Source organism: Sprattus sprattus, assembly GCF_963457725.1.
Source record: "Sprattus sprattus genome assembly, chromosome: 3".
NCBI classification, from domain to species: Eukaryota; Metazoa; Chordata; class Actinopteri; order Clupeiformes; family Clupeidae; genus Sprattus; species Sprattus sprattus.
The window spans coordinates 2,051,201-2,077,371 of NC_137922.1; the positions used below are offsets into that span (position 1 = coordinate 2,051,201).

The window sequence follows — 26,171 nt, forward strand, 5'->3', positions numbered from 1 at the left end:
TGGGGGGGGGGGTGTAACTTCCTGTTATTGGAGTAAGTGCTGCCCAGCCACAGAGAAGATCATCCAAGTGGCATGAAGTGAAATGTGGGACAGACAGGAAATCAAACCCATTTGTGGAGTTTTTTTTTTTTTTTTTTCCATAGTTACATTATGTTTGAGTCTTTGAGAAGTCTGACCATAAGGCATTTTTCCTTCAGACATGTGTAATACATTTCAATGTTTATGAGATGTTACTGATATTTTTAAGTTCAGGCAGCTTTTTGAACTGTCAAATGTCAGACTTGTTGTCTAAGTACACTTGTTTTCTTTCAATAGCACAAGTCTTCCATTAGCGTAGTCCGTAAAAGGCGGTTATTTGGACTGCTCTATCTTTAAGCACTACAGTTCTCTTTTGGGCCAGTACGCCCTAGCAACCTTCCCTCAATGTTTCCCTCCAGTTGTGGGAAGGAGGGGTGTGTTCTCCAGGTCCTGTCAGTAGTGATCCCACCCCACCCCGCTCCTTTCCCTCCGACACTGGCTCCTCATAGAGGCCGACCACTAAACTGTTGTCAGTGTGCGCTTAGATCCTCCTCGGCTCCACACCCTCCAATCCTCACCTCCCGACATCCTCTCCATGGGGGCCCATACAGGGCTGCTGTTTTTCCTGTCTTTACTGTGGACTGTGCGCTCAGGTAAGAAGTGGCATTGGAGTTACTCCCACTATTGTATGGTCATTTATTAGTAAGTCATTGAAGTTGCATAAAGCTTAATGTTTCAAAACGCTTTGGAGCCTATCACTGTATGTATGTTTGGATCTGTTGGGAAGAGGTCTCTTGTGTGTGTTTCTTCCATGAGGGTTTGCTGGTGAACCTTGCAGGGGATTCAAGCACTTGGAGAACGGGCGCACATTCTTTCGCTACAGAGGGCTGTATGCAACGTTCACCTGTAATCCAGGGTTTAAGATCCATGGCCATCACACCAGCAGCTGTGTGTCAGGACAGTGGGTGAGGGAGCCTCCAGTGTGTGTTGGTCAGTGCACTCCTTTACTTTCAGAGACATTTTTGGCGTGTCATATTAAACAGCAGTTTATTTTATTTTTAAACCTGTTGTAACATTTGTGTGAAGTATGCTTTACGTTGATTTTTCATAGATCCGTTTCAGACAAAAGACTAGCATTACTCTTGAAAGGACTCTGAAACTGTGGTCTGTTGCTCAGCCTCTGGATGTCCCAGCCCTGGTGAGGTTCAACATGGCAGCAGTGTTGTGAGTGAGGACTGCTCATTTGTGGTCTTCAGCTGTGATGAAGGCTACAGGCTCTATGGGAGTTCACTTCTCTACTGCAAGGGCAAGACCTGGAGCGATGCAAGACCTGTATGCAAAGGTAAGTTGGTGGGCCCAGCTGTGTGGAGGCATCAGCCCTCTGGAGATTAAGATTAGTTGTTGCCATGCCTACCAGGTTTACTTTTGTAAGCGCACTGGCACTGTATTCCTGTATTGAACTTCTTAAACCTGGCATCGGCAACTGACATTGTTAAATGTTTTTTCATTTTTATTCCAGAGTCTGATATTATGCGCTCTTTTAAACTGAAACCTGTAGTCTTATCGTCTAGTTCGAATAAAGAGAAGAGCCTAAGATCTCCATCCAATCTGAAAGACCATTTAAAATCTCACTACAACACTGCCTCTAAGGATGCCTACCTCCAGCCTGCCCTACTGGATGCTTCCTTCCCCAAGTCCCACCCCTCTGGAAGACTCCTGGTGAAGCCCAAAATGGCACCACAGCAGAGGAAACCTGTGAAGAAGCATTGGCTTCAGAAAACTGCAGCACACAGTGAGTTGGCCCCTGAGGTCCGGAAGAATCTGGAAGCCACTGAGAAACTTGCCCGATCTCAGGAGACGGTTTCCACTGCTAGTGTCACGACACCTGGCTCTATTTCAGCCTTGTCCACAATGAGACCTCCTGTGCTGACAACCACAGGCATCACGTTTACAGAAAACAAATTGGATGGCGAGGCACCTAAACCGGTTTTCCTTTCTGATCCAACAAGAGCTGATGTACATCTGGAAAACAAAAGTAAAGAGAAGGATCTCTCATCTCCCACAGAATCAGTCATCAAAGGCCCACCAGAAACCCACACAGTTGGATACCCATTTGAGGGTTCAAGAACTTCACAACAGACTGAAGTATCTGATCAGTTTCTGAATACAAGAACAACAGTCATACTCGGTACATCAATCCCACATCTGAATTTGAATGTAATGTCTGTAGCCAGTACCTCTGCTTATCTAGAAACTACAATGGATGAACAAAATGAATACCCCAAAAACCTTCCTGTTTCACCTCATAGTCAGGACCGCATAACTGGAGGAGTAAATCAAATGGCCATTTCAGTGCAGAGTTCCACAGATCATCCTCTTTTGCTGGACAGACTAGAGACAAGAGACAGGCAAGAAGACGAGCAAACTTCACTCAGTGTAGGTGACCAGCCACCTGTGCTGCTAGTTGCAGAGAATTCTACACAAAGCACCGGACATGAGGACCCAAAACAGCTATGGGAGGAGACCCCAGTGGAAACTGAAACGTCCCATAAAGGGACCGAGGGAATCGCACAGGTTGCAGTGACCAGCGCTGAGAGCCAAGCCTCTCTGCTGCATCCTGCCTCTGGAGGTGTTATGCCCTCTGTTCCCCCAGCAGCCCCCGGGCCGACCCCAGGCCTACTACCCCCGTCCCCCCCACAACCCACCCCGAGCAGCAGCAGCAGCACGCAGCCCTTCAGCTCCGTCCCCACTGATCCAGATGATGAAGGGCTCAGAGTGCGGGGGCCTTCACCAGCAGAGGCCAGGTGGGACTTCCAGCCCCTGGTTGAGGCGCAGGCGAGGGCCACCCATCTGGAGCTGGTCCAGCGAGTGACGGATGCAGCAGATGTGACGCACGCATCACCCCTGAGACTTGCTCGTCAACCGCCACACATGCAGAGCACCACCACCTCAAGTGCGAACGTGCTGATTGCCCAGGCCACACACGCAGACAGCCCGGAGAGGAGCATGGAGGCGCCCTCAAGCTTTGGCCCCAAACATGGCCATGAAGGATCCCATCTCCCTAGACAGGTCCCTATTACTGAGACTCCACTGGACTCGTTACGTAGAATGAAAACACTCCCAACCAGCAGTGATGACGGCCAAACAAATGTAACACACAGTCTGGCTTTTTCTAGCGCTGGAGAAACGCCAAGTTTTACACCCTCTCCTTCCATCAAAGCCCGTCCATCTGAGCTGCCAATCAGAAAACGGAGGCCAGTGTGTCCATACCCTCCTCTGCCCGCCCACGGAACCTTCTATTTCCGGACGATAGAGAAGCCGGGGCCGCTGCAGTACAAGCATTACGTTCAGTATGCTTGTTACCCTGGTTACACACTGGCCAATGGGGACGTTTACAGCTACTGCCAGCAGAGTGGCACATGGAGTGGCATCACACCAGCATGCCTGGGTAAGATGCGTTCCCACCGTTTATCAGACCACTCAATTTGCCTAAATCTTTCATTAATATTTAGCCTCGTCTCTCGTTTGAAATGGGAAAACTGAAATGGGTAGTTGATTTAAGTGCAGTTCTAGATTAGATTGTGGTTGCATAAATGCATGATTATGGTTGCAGTATTATCTGATTGAAGATGAGAACATTTGATTTACTTTCCTCAGTGCTGAGGAGTGTTTCAGATTGATTTACTGTTGGGGTTGGTTTCTACAGATACATAAATTCCCCCAAGCAATGAAATTCTGCCAAGCTGAGCACATCAGCTACTTACGCCACGTGTTTCAGCAGGTGAAAAGGGTGAGCTTGAGTCCTTTAAAGTCAGCTGGGGGAATCCAGTAGAGGAAGTGGCAGTGATACTCTAGACTGTCTGCAAAACGCATCAGCTCCGCAGTCTGACAGAAATCCCCAAAATGTTTTTTGAGTCCTGCCGTATGTAGGGCACACCAGGATGCAGAAACATCCTGTGTCTGGGCAAGTGCTCCAGAACGCTGCCTCAAATCTGTAAACATGTCTATCTGTTTTGAACAGATTGCCGTGTAACCTTGACAACCTCCAACGCATTTTTGTTTCTTCCCCAGAGGTCACGCCCTGCTCCCTGAATAACGGCGGCTGCTCTCAGCTGTGCAGCGCGGGGCCACACCACGCGGGGCCACACCACGCGGGGCCACACCACGCGGGGCCACACCACGCGGGGCCACACCACCGGGCGCAGTGCCAGTGCACACAGGGCTTCATGCTGCTGGAGGACCTGCACACCTGCAGAGGTGAGAAGAACCAAGGCAGGGAGCCACTAACGAGAGGATTTATTTATTTAATTTATTTAATTTTTGTATTATATAATCAACACTGCTGTTGAGAAGTGGAGTCCTCTATTTAGTAAGTAAGTAAGTAAGCTTTATTTATAGAGCACATTTATATACAGCATAAACTGACCAAAGTGCTTTACAATGACACTAAAAGGCAAATAATACAGTATAACAATAATACAATAACAGGACACCCCACATAGGCAAGAACAGGGGGTTAACAGTTCAGGGGGAAAGGAAGTATATTTAGTTGATATTTGCTTTGCACCGGGTTTTGACAGGTGAGGAAGGGTCAGTGGCATCTTGCGTTGTGTGTGGCCATGTCCTGTCCCTCCCTGAACATCGAGTGTGACAGCTGTTTCTCTTGTGGGTACCTCACTGAAACAAACACCGCCTCAAGGGATACTTAACGGCTGTAAATTCTCAGCCCTGAAACCGCGCGGTCGCTGTGATGGTAAAAGGAGGTTCAGGTGGTGGGAGGCAGGTACCAGCATGAAAGAATACCATGAGTGTTTATGTCATGGGACTCTTATTGCCCACTGAGGAATATATCCTATGGTCACACCCTACCTGAAAGGCACGACGGTTAAGACTGACAGCATGATTGCAATTTTAGGCAGGGAAAATTATTGCAGACCCCTCACACCCTGGACATAATCTGTTTCAGCTCCTCCCCTCTGGCAGGCGCTACAGATCCCTGCACACCAAAACCACCAGACACAGGAACAGTTTTTTTTCCCCTTGTCGTCACCTTAATGAACACTTGAAAATGTATTATATTTATTATTATATTTATATTACATTATATTTATTTATTTGATCCTAAACTGTTGTGATACATTGCACATTTTCAGTTAAAGTACATTGAGAGCAACTAAACACCACAACAAATTCCTTGTATATGAAAATGTACTTGGCCAATAAACATGATTCTGATTCTGATTCTGATTCTGATGATTGCAATTTTAGAATATAGAGACCATTCGGCGGCATTCTTTCATTAACTGTGCAAATGGTGCCCTGTCTTTTCTTGTAGTAGCAGCGAGCATCACTAGCACAAACACATGCAGACAAGGAGCCTGCCCTGGCTCCGGCAGATATTGGTTTAACAGTCTCTTTTTGACTGACAGGTAAAGCCATTTGCCATGGATACAAAGTGCTTTAGCAGGGGAAGGGGATTCAGACTGCAAAAAGATCAGGCGTGACTAGACCTGCTTCTGCCTTACTGGACAGTTACTCCACGCCCTCATAAAGAACATGCACATTGCATTCACCAGTAATTGATTGCAACATTATGTAACAATTTGTATACTGCTCTACTAAAAAAGGCCTCAGACCCTGTATACATATATTTTCCCCGTATACATATATTTTCATGCGGTTTGGCCTTTCATTTACACGATTTACACAACGATCATTTCTAAAAACTCCAGCCAAAGTGGAGATTTCTGAAAACTCTGTTTTTGTGTTTGCGTGTGCACTGGGTCAAACGGAGTTTTAGGTTCTCAAACGTCAAAGTATGCGACTAATGTGAGCGTCCTATGTTTACAGTTTGTTTGCGTACTGATCATGGATGACGTTAATGCAAGATTGCATTCTTTCAACCCTATAACTGAATCTCTCAACCCTTCCCCAGTGTGACTATTGGCTTTAACAGTGGTATCCCCTGCACTTCCACCAGTGGACAACAAGTTTTACATTCCATCTTGTCTACCTGTTGTAGTAGTCCAGATAAACGTAAAGGATCTACTTAAATATCTAGGACTCATAGCTAATTTAATGGATAAGCCTATGTATGCAAACCTACAGGATATGAAAACTCCCTTGTGTGTTCGATGTTATTTTTGAAAACGGAGGGGCAGAAATATTTGTTTCTGTAAATACCCGGCGTATGTGTAAATGTGGTCTCAGTCACAAGATTGCCAGCTGTAGATCTAAACTGGGTGGGCTAATGGTCATTAATGGTCAAATACTAATTAATGGTCAACCATGTTATGTGTTTTTTAAAAAAAAAAATGTATTACATAATCATGAATGACTCAAGCACTGCACCTGCCACCTGCATGTTTTGTGTCTCAGTTGGGGGGAGATGCAGGGTGAACCTGCAGTCATGAAAGGAGCATTTCCTGCATCATTGTCCCCATGCTGTGGATGGAGCACTTCATCATGTCACATACGTAGATGCACCATCCAGACATGTGGGCTGATGCTGGCAAGCTCAGTATGCGAGAACAAGGCCCGATGTCATCAAAGAGCGCATCACCTCCATTCCCCTCTTGACATTAAAGGCAGCGCAGTGCTGGTATCCATGGCGATGAGGTGATGCTAAAGGGGCTTTTATCAGCGAGCAGGTGCAGGGGAGAGGAGGGCGAGCTGGAGTTGTTTACAGCTCGTCACCTTTAATCTCTCGCCGTCTTTCTGCCAATGCCACCACTGACAGGTGCTGACACTGTAATATCTCTGTGTGTGTGTGTGTGTGTGTGTGTGTGTGTGTGTGTGTAGATATAGATGAGTGCGTAGAGGAGCGCCACCAGTGCTTGCAGGCTTGTGTCAACACGTTCGGCTCCTTCAGGTGCAGCTGTAGAACTGGGTTTCAGCTGAACACGGATGGAAAGACTTGCATGGGTGAGTGTCTAAATATGTGTGTTTTTATTTATGTATTTATTTATTTATTTATTAGTCACCTACCAGTCCACGAAGAGGTGTAATTTGATTGGCAGCTGAGGTCAAATATCAACAACCTTTTGCCCAAATTGACAACATTTTAGTGGAGCGGATATTTGATTCAACTCCAGACCCTTGAATGGCCTACTCTATGAACATTTAAGTGTTTTAGTGAGTTTGTTATGGATGTGGGCAGTGACCAACGTGCACATAAAGGCCTGTCCATCATTTAGTCCTCTGCATGCTCATCTGCATGCTCAGCTGAAAAGACGTTAAGTGCATTACTGGACTTATGGCAGCTCACAGCCTGCATTACTGCGAGAGACACAGAGGCTACGAGACGTCAAGATAGTGAAAAAAAAACATAGTTTGTGATGACATTCTGTGGCCCTAGCCCTGTGAATGAGGCCCTCTGGTTTGTGATGACATTCTGTGGTCCTAGCCCTGTGAATGAGGCCCTCTGGTTTGTGATGTCTTCTTGGCAGACACCAGTGAGTGTGCGGAGCCGGGGCAGCCGGCGTGCGAGTGGAAGTGTGTCAATCTGTCGGGATCTCACCACTGCATCTGCCCGAGAGGGTTCAGACGGCACACAGATGGAAGCCGTTGCATTGGTAAGCCTGAATTTCCATACCAATTCAGCAGCAGACTTGGTTGAGGAAGATGCCATGCTGAGCAGTACAGGCATTTAATCCAGCGGATACGACTGTTTAAGTGTGAAGGTGTAGATTTGTGGATTGAACCATTTAACATATTTGCATGTCATTGTAAATAGTCACTGTATGCATCTAAAATTTCATTTGACTTTTATTGTAGAATTAAATTAATTACTCTGGTTCTTCCACAGATATTGATGAATGCAACTACAGTAATGGAGGCTGCTCTTACTTCTGCAAAAACTTAAGAGGTGGTTACAAATGTGTCTGTCCAGCATCTCATCGGATATCTCCAACCAACCGAAAAAAGTGTCTGGCCACAGCTGTATAATGGACAAAGGGACCTAAAACCTCCTGGAATCTCTACTTCTGGAATATATTTTTCTCCAGTTTACCCAGATAACAAAATAAACATAAAATGCCATTCACCCTATTATGTTCTGTGAGTAATATTTATTATACTTTGTGTTGCAAACTTATGTTATAATTAAAATAATGTCTTAAAACAGTGTTACATAAATCAGTTACAAGATATTTGTTAACAGGTTTTCTAAAATACTGTTTAAATAACTTGTTTAAATCAACACACAAAATATTAAATCCTTCACAGTGGCTGGTAAATAAAATCAATAAAAAAAAAATCCAAATAATACTGATTCTATCAACAGCCATATAATATTACTGGCATCCAAATATTCTATTCACTTTAGAAAAAGAATGTCCTTCCCTTATTATTAATATAAACTATATGGACATTTACATAACATTTCAAAAACCTTTCTATACTAGGAAAGTAACCTACCGAGGAAACTAATACATATATGTAGTATGTATGTTGAATTGTTTCTGCTCAGTGTCAGTAAATAATCAGTCAGTTACTCTCTTTCTAGTAGATCTACCTGTGATTCTCACAGCAGCAGCATTCCATACATGGTTTTACAATCTTCCATTACAATCTTCTCCTAATTGCCCAGTGTTAAACTGTGGATTCAATGTATGCAGTATTCTGTAAGTGGTTGGTCCAGGAAAGCCCTACACACACAGCGGAATGTAGTCTAGTCTGAACTGAAATCACATGAGGTCACAATGTCAAGACGTAGACGGGCATGATTTTACTTCAATCATACATAAGCCAAAGCCATTCCTAAATCATATACTGCATTTGAGGATGGCAATACACAAATACACATCTATAGATTAAACATTTAAAATGTCTACATGCATAAATGCTTTCATACCAGTCAAAAATCATGACCCGTCTAAGATAACCTGGTCAATACTGAGTGTTTAGTTTCCCAGTTAGCATATACAATGAAATATACTCTTGTATTTTCACTGAAAACAAATGTTGGTTAAATGAATGAATGTAAACATATAACAGGTAGTGGTCCATTTGAACTGAGTCCTACTGTATCACTGGTACTGGCCTTTAGTGCTTTTGTTAGGAGGTCTCCATCTTCTCACTGCATCAGGCAGCTGGTGTTGGGTAAGAAGTCCTGCACATAACTAATCACAGCCTTGGACAGGTATGTCATGGTGCCGTAGCTGCCACTAGGGGCACTGTCATAGAAGAAGTTGCAGATACCCGTCGCTGTGTCTTTCTCCAAGAAGAACTCACAAGCCCCTTGAGCGATCTGTACCATCATCAAGAAGGAATGATGAGGGGGAACCAGAGAGGAAAAGATAAGGATGGTCAATAACCATCTGAAACACCACTGCATATACATGGCCCTGGCAATAACCAAATCCTGCTTGTCAAAATACTGATATATGCCTTCACAGACATGTAATTCACATAGCCGGCTACATAACAGCAAAATACCTGCTGCCAGCTAAATCATCCTGCATGTACACAGAAGGTGTTTTGTTATGCTTTTGAAAACATTGAACATTGAATCCATATCAGTTATTTACCTTGACCTTATCAATTTTCACTACAAGCATGAGAATCTTCATAAGCTTCTGAAGTACTTATCTTAAGTGTAGTACTTAGTGTTTTTTTATGTTTTTACGTTATATGTAGTACTTATTGTGTTTGTATGTTTTATGTTCACTGTATGCACCTAAACACCAGAGCACAGATTCAGATATTCTGATTCTCTGCAATACCTGGTCCTGCAAGAACAGCTCATTGGCTGAATGGACGATGCGGTCGATATGGATGATGCCCCCGATGCTCTGGAGCTCCATCTCTGCTACTAGCGTTAGCACCATGATGGTCTCCACCAGCAGCTGCCGATACTCCGGCTGGGGAACGCGGTTCAGCACTGTCTCGACGTGGACTGCAAACTTTATCTCGCCTTCAGTCATCTGTTTTGAATGGCAGATTTTAAAGATGTATTAAGCAATCCTTGTTTTTGCCTTTTTATGTTGACCTGAAAGTGTAACTGTTTGGCTATATAAAGTTGCCAAACTATTTAAGGTGATACATTCCAACATAGTAGTTATCTGGTTGTGTAGAATGAGGCCACTGATGATTATGTTGTGGTTTCATTAATTCAGACTTAATTTGAATAGATTTCCTTGCCCTAAACACCAGGTAAACTACTTACCACTTAAGTACAAAAACTATTAAACATCTCTAAGCCAGTTCATTTGATGATCTGATGTACCCTCTGGGAACAGACCTAAGTACCTAAAAGGATGTTGCATTTATTTTATGTTGTGACAAACTAGTTAAATAAACTGGTAAAAATTCCAAGTACTAAAAAGAGATGTTTTTATTGCATACAAACGACAAACTTCCCATTCAGGGTTTAACAAAACATGTTTAACAGAAAATGCTTATACAGTGCTTGAAGGCAATTATTCATTTAAGTGCAATATCTAAGAACATCTGCTTCTCATCACCACCTTTGATAGCTGTCCTGTCCACTTTTCTGAACCTCAAAGTTTCATTTCAGTTCTAAAGGTACGCGCCGTTGTGTCCATTTCCCGAAACAAAAACATCTTTTAGGATGTAAACATTTTAACTTCCTCACTTGATCATGAAATAGGCACTTAACAAAACATCATGCAACTTGTTTTGAAGGTGTGTGATCTTTGTGAAAAACATAGATGGGTCTCTCAAAGCCTTGAGATGAGCTCTTGGGTGTTCCGACGAGCTCATAGCTTCGGAAGCCCACCTCAGATGTGAGGTATGACGCAAACTGATCTGGCTTGAACTGGATGCTCGTGTAGTTCTTCGAGGTGGTGTCTGTGAGTTTCTTTCTCCTGAGGTAGGAGCTCCAAGGCTGGGGCTCCATGATGAAGAGTCCTCCAGGCAGAAGATGCTTGTAAACCCGACGGAAGAGCCGCTTGATCCCTGCGTCCCCCCAGTTCAGGTGAATCCACTTGGTGACACTTAGACACATGATCACATTATATTCTTCCCTTTGTGTGGCCAGGAGCTGGTCATTCTCCAGAACATAGTTCCCTCTAACAAAGCACACGTTCTCAGGGAAGGTTCCGGGGGGCTTACTGGGTGTAGGGGGAAGAGGCACAGAAACAGAGGGTCTTTCAGACATGTTTGGGGTGGACCGGCCATCTTCATGGACCCCGGAGTTATTCTCCATTTCAACTTCCTTTACTGGTACATTAGATGAATTCCCAGGCACCTCTTCTACACCAGCTGCTTCTGCACTTCCATTGCTATCCTTGACCTCCTGGGCGTGTGTATCTGAAAGGTAATTCCTGATATTTTGCCTAGCACTGTAAATCAAACCACCATCAATGTCCATTCCCACTATCCTACCAGGCCTCCAATGCTTCGCGATAAACAAGGTTACAAGACCGGCGTTGCAGCCTATGTCAAGCACTGTTTCGCCCTGGAACCACTCACGTTTTAAAGCCCTCAAGCGTGGGTCATCATTTAGACCTAAGTTCCGGTAACCGTAATACTGGCTGTAATTTCCGAATTCAAACCGTTTCTTCTTCAATGGTTGCTGCTTCTGTTTACGGTTGTCAGGAGGGACTTTTCGACTGTCTGTCCCCTTTGAGGAGTTCATCACTGGGCAGTGTAATGGCAGACTATTCCTTCCCGTAACTGGTCTTTGGCCATTCTCGCCGTTTTCTGATTTGGTAAATGTACGTTTACGCGGATTAGGTGATGCCAGCGAGAGACCTGAACCCGTTGGAGGAGGTGCAGATACATCGTTTAAGTCTTTAGATACATCTTTCGTATTGGAACCCTGTGGAGAACTGGGCACAATGATGGGGCAACCTGAGAATCCCTCAGCCTCCTGCTGGTGTGGTGGGGTTCCGATGAGTTCCACGGACCTCTCCTCTTGTGGTAACTTAACTCCTTTGACATTGTCTGCCTCTGTCATGTTTCCAGCAGAGTTCCTTAGCGAATAATAAATTAGGCTTAATTTACGGTAGCCTAAAAACGCCTCCACGTGGCACCGTTATACTTAAGTTAGCGAACGTCAACATTAGTTATCGACATTCTTCGAGACGAATACGGCGTTTGTCACAGTCGAGTAAGTCCTGAAATCGCACCTGAATTGTGTTAAAACCACACAAAGCGGAGCTGATTAATTTGGGTCCGTCAAGTCGATCCAATGCAGCGTCGATACGATTAGTTGGTTTGCTGTTCCGCGAAACATGTCTTCACTTATTACGTTACCTTTTCGTTTTTAGCCGCGAAACCGGAAGAAAACAAACCCAAAGTACGGCAAGCCACGAGGGGATAAAAATACTGACCCCGACATTACCATTACCAAAGTCATAAGATACGCACTAGTCGCTATACAGAGTATACTGAAAATGTTTGGCTGAGCAAATCGAGGGGACCGGAAAGAATACAATGAATTGATACAAAAACAATATGAGCAGCACCATAGTGGAAAAAACGAATTAGTGGTCATTTCTAAATCCTGCAATCTGAATCTCCAGTAGCATACTTTTGTTTAATATGTCATTATCTACACTTTATCATTTTCAAGGGTTTGTTTGAGCTAATTTCCATCTCAGGGATTATGCATAAAATCCAACTAAGTCAATCGGAATCTACATGTATGATTACTAAACCTCAACAACAGTCTATTTCAAGAGAGATTGCATACGGCTCTTCCTGAAGGCTATGTCACCTCTACATTCCATACTGTACCTTTTCATTACAAGCTTCAAATATCAATAACATTATTCCAGAGATAATTTTATACCAATTTAATTTGAAAACTAACAACAATGCAGCAACATGGGTTTCAGATCTGCCCTGCAGTACCTCTCGTGTGGTGGAAGATGGCAGCACATAGCCAGCAATGGACAAGCCGTGGCACTTCTGCAGAATCTTCCAGACCTTCTGGTAGAAACCCATGGGCACTCGGTTGATGGCTCCATCCAGACGCCTCCGACGCAGCCACTGGCCCTGCCGCTCCTCCCACGCCAGCTGAGGGTCCAGGGAGCCAGTAGGCGACATGATGCCGCTGGGAGTGGAGGGGCTGCTACATCTCTGCACGTATAAGTACACGTGTTGGAGAAGTACACTCAACATCTTTTTTTATGGTATCAAAATGAATTGACAAGTGACAGGTTCACAGAACAGAATGGCAGAGGAGCGGTCATGCTGAAATGAATGAAGCAGACCAGCAGAGCAAATGAGTGTGTAAAAGCTTCCAGTAAGAAAAAGCTCAATCATACTGCAGGACACAAAGTGCATAGAAATGATGGCAAGGTAGCACAAATACTCTCAAATGTAGTAAAATGTAGCCCTACATTGAAGATATGTGTTGACGTGTTTGGTTTCACCCAGAGATGCAGAACATAAGGCACCACAGTCCTTTACTACAATTCTCTGTATTTCTTCACTATACTTGTGTATTAAGTGGGCTGATGTGTATACTCACAGACCCAGTGACAGAATAAATAGAGTTAAAAGACAGGCAGTGCTGTTTTCAAACAGCCACATTCATCTTTATCTATTCAAAAACAGTTTCACACTGGCAGAGTAAAGCCAGTGAATGTCAGTGCTTGATTCCAACTAAGTATTCGTAGGGATAGGCGCGCTCTACTTCAAAACAAATATATAAATGCGTTTTCGGGTGCGAGTAAAATAATGTAAACTATTGGTAGAAAGAAAACCTTGAGAGTGAGAAAAGCTTGAGAGTGCGGTTTTCATTCTACCAATTGATTCCAACTAAGGCCTTCATGTTTGTGTGCACAAGTGATTGTGTGTGGTGGAGGGAGACGCCACAGGAGAGCAGGTTTACCGTGGAGCGGGGGGACGTGACATTGCTGCTGATGGAATAAGAGCTGCTAAAGATCTATGGAGATAGAAGAAGGCAAATAGGGATGGTCACTGGAACCATAGAAGGCTAACTAATACAAAATGAATACAAATTACATTCAAAACAGAGGTCTTACACTTAGACGTACCAAACACAAATACTGAGCTAGTATTTAGCCCGATCTTAATTTTTGAAGTCTGTGAAATAGCCTTCAGTTTATTGCTAATTTTTTTGAATCAATGTAATTTCCTTATCAGTTTTGTACTCCAAGTGAAGGACCAGTGTTGTGCCACTCACACAGCACAGAAGCACACAGAAGAGCACAATCAAGATTCCCCAACATCACACACAGGTTACCTCATGATACAACATAAATACAGAGTAAAGTGTGATTATAATGTCAACAGAAGTTAATGGTATTTAGCAGTGATGATATGAGAGCTTTTCCAAGCATCTATAATTGAGGATATGAACAGAGTTAAGATGGTGGAGTCTGTAGTATATGTTATGGGACTGAGTGGTTCGCTAGCACTGTGGATTAAGAGTCAGCATGCCTATAAATATGGCAACAAACTCAACCCACGCTTGTCTGCCTTGAGCCATCCAGCTGAAATCAGAGGGAAGTTAGTTGTTCACATGAACACTGGGTCACCAATCTGCCTTGTTACAAATAAATATTTGTTTGAAAAAGAGTTTGTATTCCAGATATTGGTCATGAAATAAGATCAGGCACAAGAACAAAGCAAGTATTGAAAGCTCAGAGGATGATGCATCTTTAAAAAGTATTTCCCTTTCTTGCTGAGATGCAGATAGGATACTGTGAATGAATCCATACAAAGCCTCTGAAACCCTGCTAACCTTTCATGTTAATTGGGATTCCTTAATATAAAAAAGGTAATTGAAATGTATAGCCCACTACTTTTAACATAACAAAGAAGCATGCAAAGCATCAATACATCAAATAGGTATAGGATTTCATCTAGAAGGATAGGAGCACGTTTTGATTTCTTCTCTCCTCTCCTCTCCCTATTTGCAGTTTTTATGTACCTGTTTGATCTCACTCTTCAGTTTCCTGATGCCAGTGCGTTCTGTCTTGGTGGCTCCAGTGTGTCCCAACTCATGTATGGAGATGGCTGGGCTGGTGGCCGTGGACTCCAGTGGACGCACTAACACACACACGCACACACACACACACACACACACACACACACACACACACACACACACACACACACACACAAAGAGAAAATCACATTCATTCAGTCTACCTGTTATATACTTTATATATATATATATATATATATATATATATATATATATATATACATACAGTATATATTATAAAATGTGTTGATTTTTTGAGTGCAACCTGGCAATCAGACTCTTAAATGTGATTGTTTAGTGGTTAACCAATGGTGTTCTCTGCATCTACCCCAATATGTTTTTTTTTTTCAGGGAAGGATAACAGTGCTACTCACCACTCTTCTCCACCCCAAACTCTTTCCCACTTAAGATGTGATGGAGCAGGCTCTTCATTTCGGACGGACTGAGGTTCATCAAGCTCTCTGAGGCCTCCTCACCTGGAGGCGGTAAAGCAGGGAGGGGGAATGAGGAGAAGAGACGCGATGGATCAAGTCTGATATAGCTCCACATCAACATGAGCTACTAGGAACGCAACTGTAGAGAGGTTGACATTTAAGGCTTGCCTACAATACGAGAAATCAAACTTAATGAGAAAATGATTGCCCTTTTCTCGGCACTTGTTGGATCTCTTTCCAAATACCTCACAAAGTTTTCATGATTCTCAGAAATAAAAAATTAAATGTGTAAGCACCCCCGAAAGTGTATGTTATTAAAAACTTGAAACCCAATGTAGTTCAGTCCTCTGTGAAACAAGACCAGTTGGCAGTATTGATCCCTGTGGTGGTACAGACACTGACTCCACCTCTGGCCACCTACCGGAGCAGTGGAGGCTGCGGGCCAGCTCAGTAGCCATCACCTGCATGATGAGGCCGATGCGCAGCCGCAGCATGTCCCCGAAGAGGGCTGGCTGGGAGCGGATGTACATGGCCAGGTACACCATGATCTCCTGAGGGCACGAGACCGTAAGGAGACGGAAGGGAAAGATTACAATAGGGAGAACCACAGAACCATCCCAAGAATGGGGTCCAGGTGTTTGACAGCACTATTCTTCATCCATACTCTAGTAAGGGATATTCTCTGGCATCTAAGGGTTGCTTTTCTTTTGCTGCCATATTGTTTTTATGAATCTAACCTGGGTAAGGACTGCAATGCTGATGTCTTGTCCACTGGCCTCATAGATCAGTGTGTCTAGTTCCTCAGGTGGTAAAGGGCTGCAGAGAGAAGATTAAATATATTATATACATTGCAAACAAATTATATACATTGCAAACATACCATGCCAAAATGACACGTCATACTCTAAACAGAGCAAAAGACAACCAAAATAGGAATAAGGGATGGATGATGTCATGTTTGTTTTCTTTTGGACATTTTGAGTGTGGGACACCTACGCTGAGATGACTTTCTCTCTTGGCTCTGGAGGAAGACCCACTGTAAGCTGCTTCTGGTGGGATATGAGATCAGTGCAAGCCTGGTTTCACACACACACACACACACACACACACACACACACACACACACACACACACACACACACACACAAGGCAAAACAAAAGGTGTTCATCATTACAGCTTCTTAGCTGATAAGGTAATAAGCAATGACCTAAACCACAAATAATATGATATACTCATTATACTCACCTCAGCAAGAACCTCCACCCTCTTATGCAAGATGCCAGATATGTAACGGATGAGACCCCACTCCTTGCAAGCCCCGGCCCTGACGTAAAGCTCCTCAAGAAGGGAACGTACGGTGGCCCCACCACTGTGCCCTGACAACTTAACCATCCAGTCTGGTCCCCTGTGAATGCAGACGCACACAAACACACCCAGGCAGACACCATAGTAATAAGCCCTCTAACGCAGGTGAATGAGTGCATGGCGTCTATGGTGCGGGGTGCGGGGTGAAGCTGCTCACTTCATGGCATAGAGGATGTAGAGGATGTCAGCCTGGTCCTGGAGTGTGGGGCACTCCTTTAGCTGCCGAACCAACGAGGCGAAGTCTGTGTTCCCCTGAGCGTCCCGTGGCAGGTGCAGATCAGCACCATGGGCCTGGGGAAGCATTCACACACACACACATCAGGCCTGGGGAAGCATTCACACACACACACATCAGGCCTGGGGAAGCATTCACACACACACACACATCAGGCCTGGGGAAGCATTCACACACACACACATCAGGCCTGGGGAAGCATTCACACACACACACAAATCAGGCCTGGGGAAGCATTCACACACACATCAGGCCTGGGGAAGCATTCACACACACACACATCAGGCCTGGGGAAGCATTCACACACACACACACACATCAGGCCTGGGGAAGCATTCACACACACATCAGGCCTGGGGAAGCATTCACACACACACACATCAGGCCTGGGGAAGCATTCACACACACATCAGGCCTAGGGAAGCATTCACACACACACACATCAGGCCTGGGGAAGCATTCACACACACATCAGGCCTGGGGAAGCATTCACACACACATCAGGCCTGGGGAAGCATTCACACACACACACATCAGGCCTGGGGAAGCATTCACACACACACACATCAGGCCTGGGGAAGCATTCACACACACATCAGGCCTGGGGAAGCATTCACACACACACACACACACATCAGGCCTGGGGAAGCATTCACACACACACACATCAGGCCTGGGGAAGCATTCACACACACATCAGGCCTGGGGAAGCATTCACACACACACACATCAGGCCTGGGGAAGCATTCACACACACATCAGGCCTGGGGAAGCATTCACACACACATCAGGCCTGGGGAAGCATTCACACACACATCAGGCCTGGGGAAGCATTCACACACACATCAGGCCTGGGGAAGCATTCACACACACATCAGGCCTGGGGAAGCATTCACACACACATCAGGCCTGGGGAAGCATTCACACACACATCAGGCCTGGGGAAGCATTCACACACACATCAGGCCTGGGGAAGCATTCACACACACATCAGGCCTGGGGAAGCATTCACACACACATCAGGCCTGGGGAAGCATTCACACACACACACATCAGGCCTGGGGAAGCATTCACACACACATCAGGCCTGGGGAAGCATTCACACACACACACATCAGGCCTGGGGAAGCATTCACACACACATCAGACCTGGGGAAGCATTCACACACACATCAGGCCTGGGGAAGCATTCACACACACATCAGACCTGGGGAAGCATTCACACACACATCAGGCCTGGGGAAGCATTCACACACACATCAGGCCTGGGGAAGCATTCACACACACATCAGGCCTGGGGAAGCATTCACACACACACACATCAGGCCTGGGGAAGCATTCACACACACACACATCAGGCCTGGGGAAGCATTCACACACACACACATCAGGCCTGGGGAAGCATTCACACACACATCAGACCTGGGGAAGCATTCACACACACATCAGGCCTGGGGAAGCATTCACACACACATCAGACCTGGGGAAGCATTCACACACACATCAGGCCTGGGGAAGCATTCACACACACATCAGACCTGGGGAAGCATTCACACACACATCAGGCCTGGGGAAGCATTCACACACACATCAGGCCTGGGGAAGCATTCACACACACATCAGGCCTGGGGAAGCATTCACACACACATCAGGCCTGGGGAAGCATTCACACACACACACATCAGGCCTGGGGAAGCATTCACACACACACACATCAGGCCTGGGGAAGCATTCACACACACATCAGACCTGGGGAAGCATTCACACACACATCAGGCCTGGGGAAGCATTCACACACACATCAGACCTGGGGAAGCATTCACACACACATCAGGCCTGGGGAAGCATTCACACACACATCAGACCTGGGGAAGCATTCACACACACATCAGGCCTGGGGAAGCATTCACACACACATCAGGCCTGGGGAAGCATTCACACACACATCAGGCCTGGGGAAGCATTCACACACACATCATTTCCAGAGGAATTCAGCTGTCTGTCTTCCTTAGTGGTATTCTTATATAAAAGAGTCAGAAATCTAAAACCATAGAGGTTTCTCAGCATCCGTACGATCAGACGATGACTTGCCTTAGTCGGTGGTATTCTTATATCAAAGAGCCAGAAATCTAAAACCATAGAGGTTTCTCAGCATCTGTACAGACGATGACTTGCCTTAGTCGGTGGTGTGATCTGGTGATGGGGCTGAGGCACCACCAGCAGGTTCAAAGACTTGCGATGCTTATTCATGACGGAGGTGATAGGCAAGAACATTGACGCCTCTGTAACACAATATCTCCTGATTTATTAACATTACATCCCAAGATGAAATACATAATATCTCTCAGAGACACTGGCAGAGCCAGGCAAGTCCAACCAGACTCACTGGGTAAGTTGAGGCCCTGGACCTGAGCCATGAAGGACAGGATGTCCCTGGTGGTGTGTTCAGCACTGAAGACATGGTGCTGCCCCCTCTGGATGGGAGGAAGATGGCTTTTGGCCACTGTGCTCTGAAGGAGCTGCGTGAGGTACTGATCGAACATGTCCTTCCTGGCGTTGCCGACGGAAACTGCCACACAGAAACACGCACTTGCAATAACAGACATGATAATAATGCAGGTACTGAATTATTGAAGCGCTACTTATAGGTACTCAATTATTAGGTTAAGAAAAACATATTAACAGCCTTGTGATAAGCCAAGGTTGACATGATGTTCTGTGTGCATCATCTATGACCAGATAAGGACTTCATGTTCTGGGCAGTTTTGATCTTTTTTTACAGACTTCAGCTTCACAGTAATGACAACAACAATTTGTATCTATTATGTTTCCTTCTATTCAAAAGAATGTGTTTGAAGCCAGGACAAAATATACACGACAAAATGACATAACACTTGGACACGCACAACATGCAACACACACAACAAACACAAGTTTTGGTGATTCCTTTGTATATGATTTATACGATTGCAAGATAATAATTCTTACAATACCAGTCATGATTCCGTACCTGCAGTGGCGTAACTCTTGTCTTCCTCATCTTCGTCATCATCCTCTTCATCCTCATCCTCCAGAAAGTTGTCATCTGAATCTGTGTCCATGAAGCTGAGCTGGGTGTGGAAGGAGGTGGTGAGGAAGCTAGAGAGGGTTCCCATCTGGACCCTGGAGAGGAAACACCAACAACACATGGCATTAGCCAATCACTACAGCCCTGCAGCCAGGGGCGTACCTATAGGGGGTGCAGCAGGTGCGGTCGCACCTGGGCGTGTGGGTCTTGGAGGCCCGTTGTCGGGGCCCATAGACATATTAATGTCAATCTAAATAGTCTGAAAAGCCAAGTCACATTGCCAAAAAATACTGATATATCCATAGTGAGCGAAATAATTACACTGCCAAAAATAGCTACAGGTAGGTTAGTGACCTACCATGTCAGTTTAAAGTGTTATAGGCTGAATATGTGTGCGTGGATGGGGGTGTCGTGGCGGCGGCAGTCACAAACATGAACATACGTAGCTGGAGATTGACTGTCTGAAGGGGTACGAGACTGTAAAATGTTTGGGAACCACTGCCTTACGGCACTGACTAGGGCTCGTCATAATAGACTGCACCTGGGCCCGTCATAACTACGTTACGCCACTGCCTGCAGCGCACTCCTCAAACATGTGATGGTTATATTTGCCTTATCATTAAGTGACGATCACAATCCATTATCATATAGTTCATTTATGAGATGAAAGAGTATAGTTTATCTGTGCTCACAGTGTGAATGACTACAACATTATCAAAACTACTGGATGTATTATTGCCATATAAACATATAACAAAGTAATTCCCTCTCTCTCTCTCTGTATGAGCAGGTTATCTGGGTGCAACTACATCATCTTACAGCTGAAGACTGACACTTAAAACAGCCTTTTGACATGCTGTGCCCCAAGCAGATGTTCTTCACCTTGCCCCTCCAAAGTATCCATCTTGTAGCTTCCTCAGGGTGGACAGAATGCATGGATCGATGCTTTCACCATCATCCACTATCGCAGAAAAATAAGAGTTTTTTTAATGGATTAGCGAAAAGGCAAACATGGTGAATGACGAGGCAAACATGGTGAATGACAATTCTTTTAAGCCTACCCAGCATGCTCTGGGTGATGGGGAAGGTCAAAGTTGGCCTTCCAGTCATTCTCCAACGGCTGGACAGGTAGGCTAGCTCATTGCGTAGCATCTCCACTATCATCTGGTTATCCAGCGCCAGGTAGAAATGGTGCTGGTCAATGAACTGTAACAAAGAGATTGCAAATACATTCAAAGAGTGAACTGAAATGAAAAAAAATACTGCGATGTGGATTAAAAAGGAGTCTTCACCTGAGGCGTAAAAGCAAAGGTACGATTTCTGAGCTCATAAAACTTTGAGGTTCCCAAAACTCCAATGTGCTTGTAAGGCCGGCCGGTTAAATTCAACTTCTTGCAGTTCCCTGTGGAAAGAAAAATCCCCCAAAACAACAAAGTTCATTTCAACTCACCCAGAAATACCTTTGTACAGATGAAATTGACACGTCATGTCAGCTGGCCTACCCAGTTTCACATAGAGGTGGCTGAGAATTCGAGCAGGCATGATCCGGATGGGCTGGACCTCAGAGACCGTCTCCACATCAATCCCGTGGTCTCTCAGCAGCTCCTGGATCTCACTGTTCTCTGCCACCACACTCACTAACAGCACAAATCCTCAGCCTCAGGCAGCGTTCGCATACAATCAGTCAAAACCATATGACATATTGGGGTTCATCCAGTGCCAATGTGCTTGGATAAAAGTCACGCTTCTCAGGACAAATTGATGACATGTCAATGAATGCATGATATAACTGAATGTAAAAGATTAAGAAAATGTATGAGGGACATTGCATAAATACAACACTGCCTCCACTTGGTTTCCATTTGTTTTAACAACAAAAACAAACAAACAAACAAAACTGAAAAAATCCTCCACCAACCCTGTACAACCACGTCAGGTTTGAAATGGGTGGAGAATCTCCTGTTGAGCGGATCGATCTCTCCAGGAGCCAAGAATCCCTTGGGGAGAAACGACAGAAATGGTGTGTTACAGAATGTTCGAAATGCAAAGGTAAAAGCAAAAACATAATTCATGAGGTCAAGGGAAGGTTATTTTGAAATACATTCTACATATTTTTTAAATGTTACATCCTTTCATTATTTAAAGAGTGTGAATCGGTCACAGACACCTGACTTTATTCTCAACAACACACTATCTGCCAGAAATGAGGAATTTAGCCAAGTGTTGCAAAAAAAAAAAATAACCAGTACTGCTATATGGTAGAATTATTCTTAACCAGATCAGTTTCCACAAGAACAAAACAGCACAGATAGTTCTAGAAAGAACAGCCTTATTACCTCTGCCAGAAGACAGCCTATGATGTACAGGGACTGTCCCCACAGGTGAGGTAGTTGGCCAGAGGCAACACGGTCCACTGTCCGAGGGGTCCTGTACTCCTCCTCCACCTGAGGTTGATCACATTGAATAGAATAGAATTCATATTCTGAGGGATTCTCAGTTTCTCAGGGATTACTTTTCATGACAGTATTTGCGTGTGGATGGGTGAGCTCAGCTGTGAGCCCAGATCCTTTCACCTTGTCCGCAGGTACAGCGTAGAGCTCTGGCATCAGTCGGATCCCGTTTTTCCCACGGATCAGGACTTCATCAAGAGCCTCTCGGTACTCTTGAACCTGCTCAAGAAAGCCGCGGTTATTCACCGGGACACATCACCTCCTTGTGGACAAACGTGTATAATGTTTGGCAACGCGCACCGTGTCCTGCAGTGACCCATTCCAGTCACTTAAGGTGACGCCTTCGCAAAGCTCAACAGAATTAAAATGTCACTGCTCTCAACAAAGATCTGCCTGGGTGATGGATGTGGCTACAACCCAGTCAGAGGAACAGATATACCTGCTCATGGTCCTCATTGAACACACCGTCCAGTATGAGGTAGGTCCAGAACACTGGCCATTCACACTCAATGTTCTCAAACAGCTTCAGCTCAGCGGGATCATAATGGAGGCGATTGGGGTCCTAGGAGAGGTGAATGTTACTTCATTCACCATTTTTACATCAGATCATATCGTTTGTTTGGCTGTCAAAAAAGGTTAACAAAGATTTCAAAGAAGGAAATACATCCCCAACAGCGTATACCTCCTTTGGAGTCCTGTATCCATCTCTTATAAATCGGCAACAACCATACCGACCCTGCAATGTAAAAAGTCAAACAATGGTCATCTTCTGTGTCATTCATTCATTCACATACGCATGCTATTGCCAGAGCCAGAGTGGATCAAATGAGGTTTCTTAGCCTTTCTGTGAGAGGAAAATGTACCTGCAGCTTGGAGATGATCTCCCCCTTGGTAAGATTCACAAGGTCGGCATCCTCTATAGCAAAAGCAGGGAACGAGATGACGGACAGAAGACCTGCGTCAATCTCCTTCGAGGTGGAGGCTCTTGGGAGCATGGAGCACAGGATAGACTGTGGGAATAATGTTTGTGATAAGACGTTAAAAGGCACATTATGTAGGTTCTACCCATTTTTAAAGGAATGTTTGTGTAAGTAACTGGTTTTATCTTCAAATTCCTTTTGGTGGTTTATGTCATGTTGACAATTGATTAACACACCTGATGTTACCACTGCCAACCAGTTCACTCACTATGTAGTTCTGTGCACTAGGTTAGAAACCCCACAAAGATATTAGACCTTTTCAACAAATGTTTCGCCAAAATAGGTTAGCAAGCTAGTTATCTGCTTTCAGTGTCAAACTGTGGTGGTTTTACACACTGCAAGGAAAGTTTGCTGTAAGGTAGTTAGCGTGCTAGTTTCAGACTACAAGTGTTTGATGAACAGACTGTCTGCTCTCCACTGGCACAGTAAGGATGCAGACATACCTGGCAGTGTTCCACCTCGTCAGGGAGAACATGAATCACTGACTTGGGCCCGCCATTAGCTCCAAATAAGTCCAGCTCATCAATAGCCTCCAGGGCAGCCTTGTGTTTAAAGAAGAATAAAAACATCAGAAAAACTCCCCTATTCACATACATAGATAAATAATTAAACCTGAAGCACATATACATCACTTTTAATGTGTGAGTCCAGCAAAGAGCAGATCTGTGGTGTAACTGCTGTTTACCCGTTTCATACCTTTGCCATTCCCACAGAACTTGCATTCAGCTCAGGGATCCCCTTGTTGGTCTTATCCCCTCTCTCCCACATGCCATAGTCCTGCACACACAAACCCATGTCAGAGAGAAGGAAAGTCACAGAGTAAGTGCATCTGTCATTGTAAACGCAGCTCTAAACTCACAGCAACTTTATACGCAGCCTCAATGTAGAAAACCAAGTTCTGGATAAAGGCCACTTCATCCAAGTTTGAAATAATATGCAGGCCTAGTAAGAAAAAAATTGTAGTCTCATAATCAATTAATAACAAAATAAGTACACAATACATAACAAATAACAGGAACCAAATGACCCTTCAGTACAATCATAATTGTATACGACCTGGACGAAATACTGCAGATTATGCTGCGCAACACTTAATTCGCTAACGATCTTAACGAAACTGACTCCAGGAAATGCCTAACCTGATGCCGTCATCTGTGCCAGGTAGAGCAGGTAGAGGGAGGTGGCATCCACCTGCAGGTGTCCCCACTGATCGTCCCCGACCACAATGGCACAGCTGGCCGTGTGGTACTTGGCATGCAGGCAGTCCTTGGTGCTCTGAGTGTGTTTGAACTTCTCCACCTTTGCCACCTGCAGTCATACAGACATTCTCAGCAAGCTAACATGAACATGTGGGATAGATTCATACACGTAAAGGTTCCAATACCTCTTACTGTTAAAAAAATGTGGTAATCATTTGCCTAAAATGCAGATTGTCATATGCACTGCAAGAAACTACAATGGGACATGATGAATCTGAGTGAGGTGGTGTTACAGACAAGAAATGATATCAATTCTCCAAAAGGGAAAAGGTTTTATTTTTAACACACACAAAAGAGTGAGTGAAGGCAAACACAAATGAAGGTGTGGAACTGTGCACAGTGTGGAGCTCATACCTGTCTCATCATACACTGCAGGAGGCCCTGCATCAGCTTCACCACGCTCTGTGAACAGCAATGTCAGATAACAGCTGAAATACACATCACTTCACAGAACCAGCTGAATAACACTGGACAGAAACACACATCACTTCACAGAACCAGCTGAAATACACATCACTTCACAGAACCAGCTGAATAACACTGGACAGAAACACACATCACTTCACAAAACCAGCTGAAATACACATCACTTCACAGAACCAGCTGAATAACACTGGACAGAAACACACATCACTTCACAAAACCAGCTGAAATACACATCACTTCACAGAACCAGCTGAATAACACTGGACAGAAACACACATCACTTCACAAAACCAGCTGAATAACACTGGACAGAAACCTACCTGTTCAAGTTCATAGGCCTTAGCCTTGTCTTCATCACGGTCAGCATTTTTCCGGTAGGCCATACCAAGTCCCCAGACTGCCAGTATACTGTAAACATTGTCCCTGACCCAGGCATCCTTTTGTTGTGCACTAGCTGGTAGAAGACCTGTCACTGGATTCTGCATCAACAAGGCAAAAGATCAACTATTGGTCTCATTGCTCGTTTGAAAAAACATGAATTGCCCTTACTCAAAGCTGGTTCATGTTACCCTTCTCACGTGTTTAAGAGCCATGCGTTTCACAGAAAGCTCTCGAGTAGCCTACTTATGTGTTGAAGATAAAACAAATATTCTTTTTCAACCCTGTCTATTTAAAGATGACCTTTGGTCATGAGCTGTTTATTTGAAGAGAACTCCAGCAAGGGGCAAATTTGGCCCCCTCCTGGAATGCAGTTAACAGCTTTGGTTACCATCATAAAGCCATTTCTGGTGAATAACGAGAAACTACCAAAAACACAACTTGGAATGAAAGAAAATCTCACCCACCTGATGACACAAAATTGTCTCCTGCACAAGCCTTGCGAATCCATCCAATCTGACGCCCGAATTACTCCGGCTCCGCATTCTTACGTCAGATATCCAGCCAGCTCTGAAAGCATTGTATAATTGTAACAATCTTGCCTAGCAAATTGAGCAACCACAATGATA

The 26,171-nt window shown here is 44.7% G+C and overlaps 3 protein-coding genes across 3 annotated transcripts; 1 reads left to right on the plus strand and 2 right to left on the minus strand.

Moving 5' to 3' along the window:
- Positions 1–545: 545 nt before the first annotated feature.
- LOC308361940 (uncharacterized protein) lies at positions 546–8,000 on the plus strand. The gene is made up of 8 exons (XM_080834426.1): positions 546–671; positions 835–1,008; positions 1,196–1,360; positions 1,538–3,466; positions 4,090–4,275; positions 6,820–6,942; positions 7,467–7,592; positions 7,826–8,000. Exons 1-8 carry the CDS (start codon positions 614–616, stop codon positions 7,963–7,965), a joined length of 2,901 nt encoding a protein of 966 aa, XP_080690552.1. The 5' UTR covers positions 546–613; the 3' UTR covers positions 7,966–8,000.
- A 234-nt stretch (positions 8,001–8,234) lies between these two features.
- Positions 8,235–26,130, minus strand: LOC308361953 (phosphorylase b kinase regulatory subunit alpha, liver isoform-like). The gene is made up of 32 exons (XM_080834439.1): positions 26,010–26,130; positions 25,485–25,643; positions 25,093–25,140; positions 24,619–24,787; positions 24,339–24,421; positions 24,176–24,256; positions 23,923–24,021; positions 23,363–23,509; positions 23,182–23,235; positions 22,939–23,061; positions 22,623–22,718; positions 22,386–22,493; positions 21,968–22,046; positions 21,552–21,686; positions 21,342–21,451; positions 21,111–21,255; positions 20,932–21,010; positions 19,993–20,144; positions 19,369–19,551; positions 19,158–19,264; positions 16,905–17,038; positions 16,628–16,787; positions 16,378–16,457; positions 16,119–16,197; positions 15,803–15,932; positions 15,322–15,423; positions 14,891–15,009; positions 14,427–14,450; positions 13,826–13,879; positions 12,841–13,068; positions 9,744–9,944; positions 8,235–9,268 (listed from the first exon to the last, which is right to left on the minus strand). The coding sequence occupies exons 1-32, from the start codon at positions 26,085–26,087 to the stop codon at positions 9,095–9,097; spliced, it is 3,720 nt and encodes a 1,239-aa protein (XP_080690565.1). The 5' UTR covers positions 26,088–26,130; the 3' UTR covers positions 8,235–9,094.
- Positions 10,521–12,125, minus strand: LOC308361952 (7SK snRNA methylphosphate capping enzyme-like). The gene has a single exon (XM_080834438.1). It carries the CDS (start codon positions 11,939–11,941, stop codon positions 10,646–10,648), a length of 1,296 nt encoding a protein of 431 aa, XP_080690564.1. The 5' UTR covers positions 11,942–12,125; the 3' UTR covers positions 10,521–10,645.
- Positions 26,131–26,171: the final 41 nt, after the last annotated feature.

Bases quoted from the DNA above. Each gene is read 5' to 3' on its own strand.
- LOC308361953 (XM_080834439.1), bottom strand. From the start codon at position 26,087: ATGCGGAGCCGGAGTAATTCGGGCGTCAGATTGGATGGATTCGCAAGG. The intron at 21,256-21,341 runs GTGAAGACTCCT...TCTTTGTTACAG, and splicing joins CCTTTGCTTTTACGCCTCAG to TTCATTGACCAGCACCATTT. The intron at 9,945-12,840 runs GTACTGCAGGGC...CATTCAAAACAG, and splicing joins CATCTTCCACCACACGAGAG to ATGACTGAAGGCGAGATAAA.
- LOC308361940 (XM_080834426.1), top strand. From the start codon at position 614: ATGGGGGCCCATACAGGGCTGCTGTTTTTCCTGTCTTTACTGTGGACT. The intron at 1,009-1,195 runs GTCAGTGCACTC...TCTGTTGCTCAG, and splicing joins GGAGCCTCCAGTGTGTGTTG to CCTCTGGATGTCCCAGCCCT. The intron at 4,276-6,819 runs GTGAGAAGAACC...GTGTGTGTGTAG, and splicing joins GGACCTGCACACCTGCAGAG to ATATAGATGAGTGCGTAGAG.
- LOC308361952 (XM_080834438.1), bottom strand. From the start codon at position 11,941: ATGACAGAGGCAGACAATGTCAAAGGAGTTAAGTTACCACAAGAGGAG.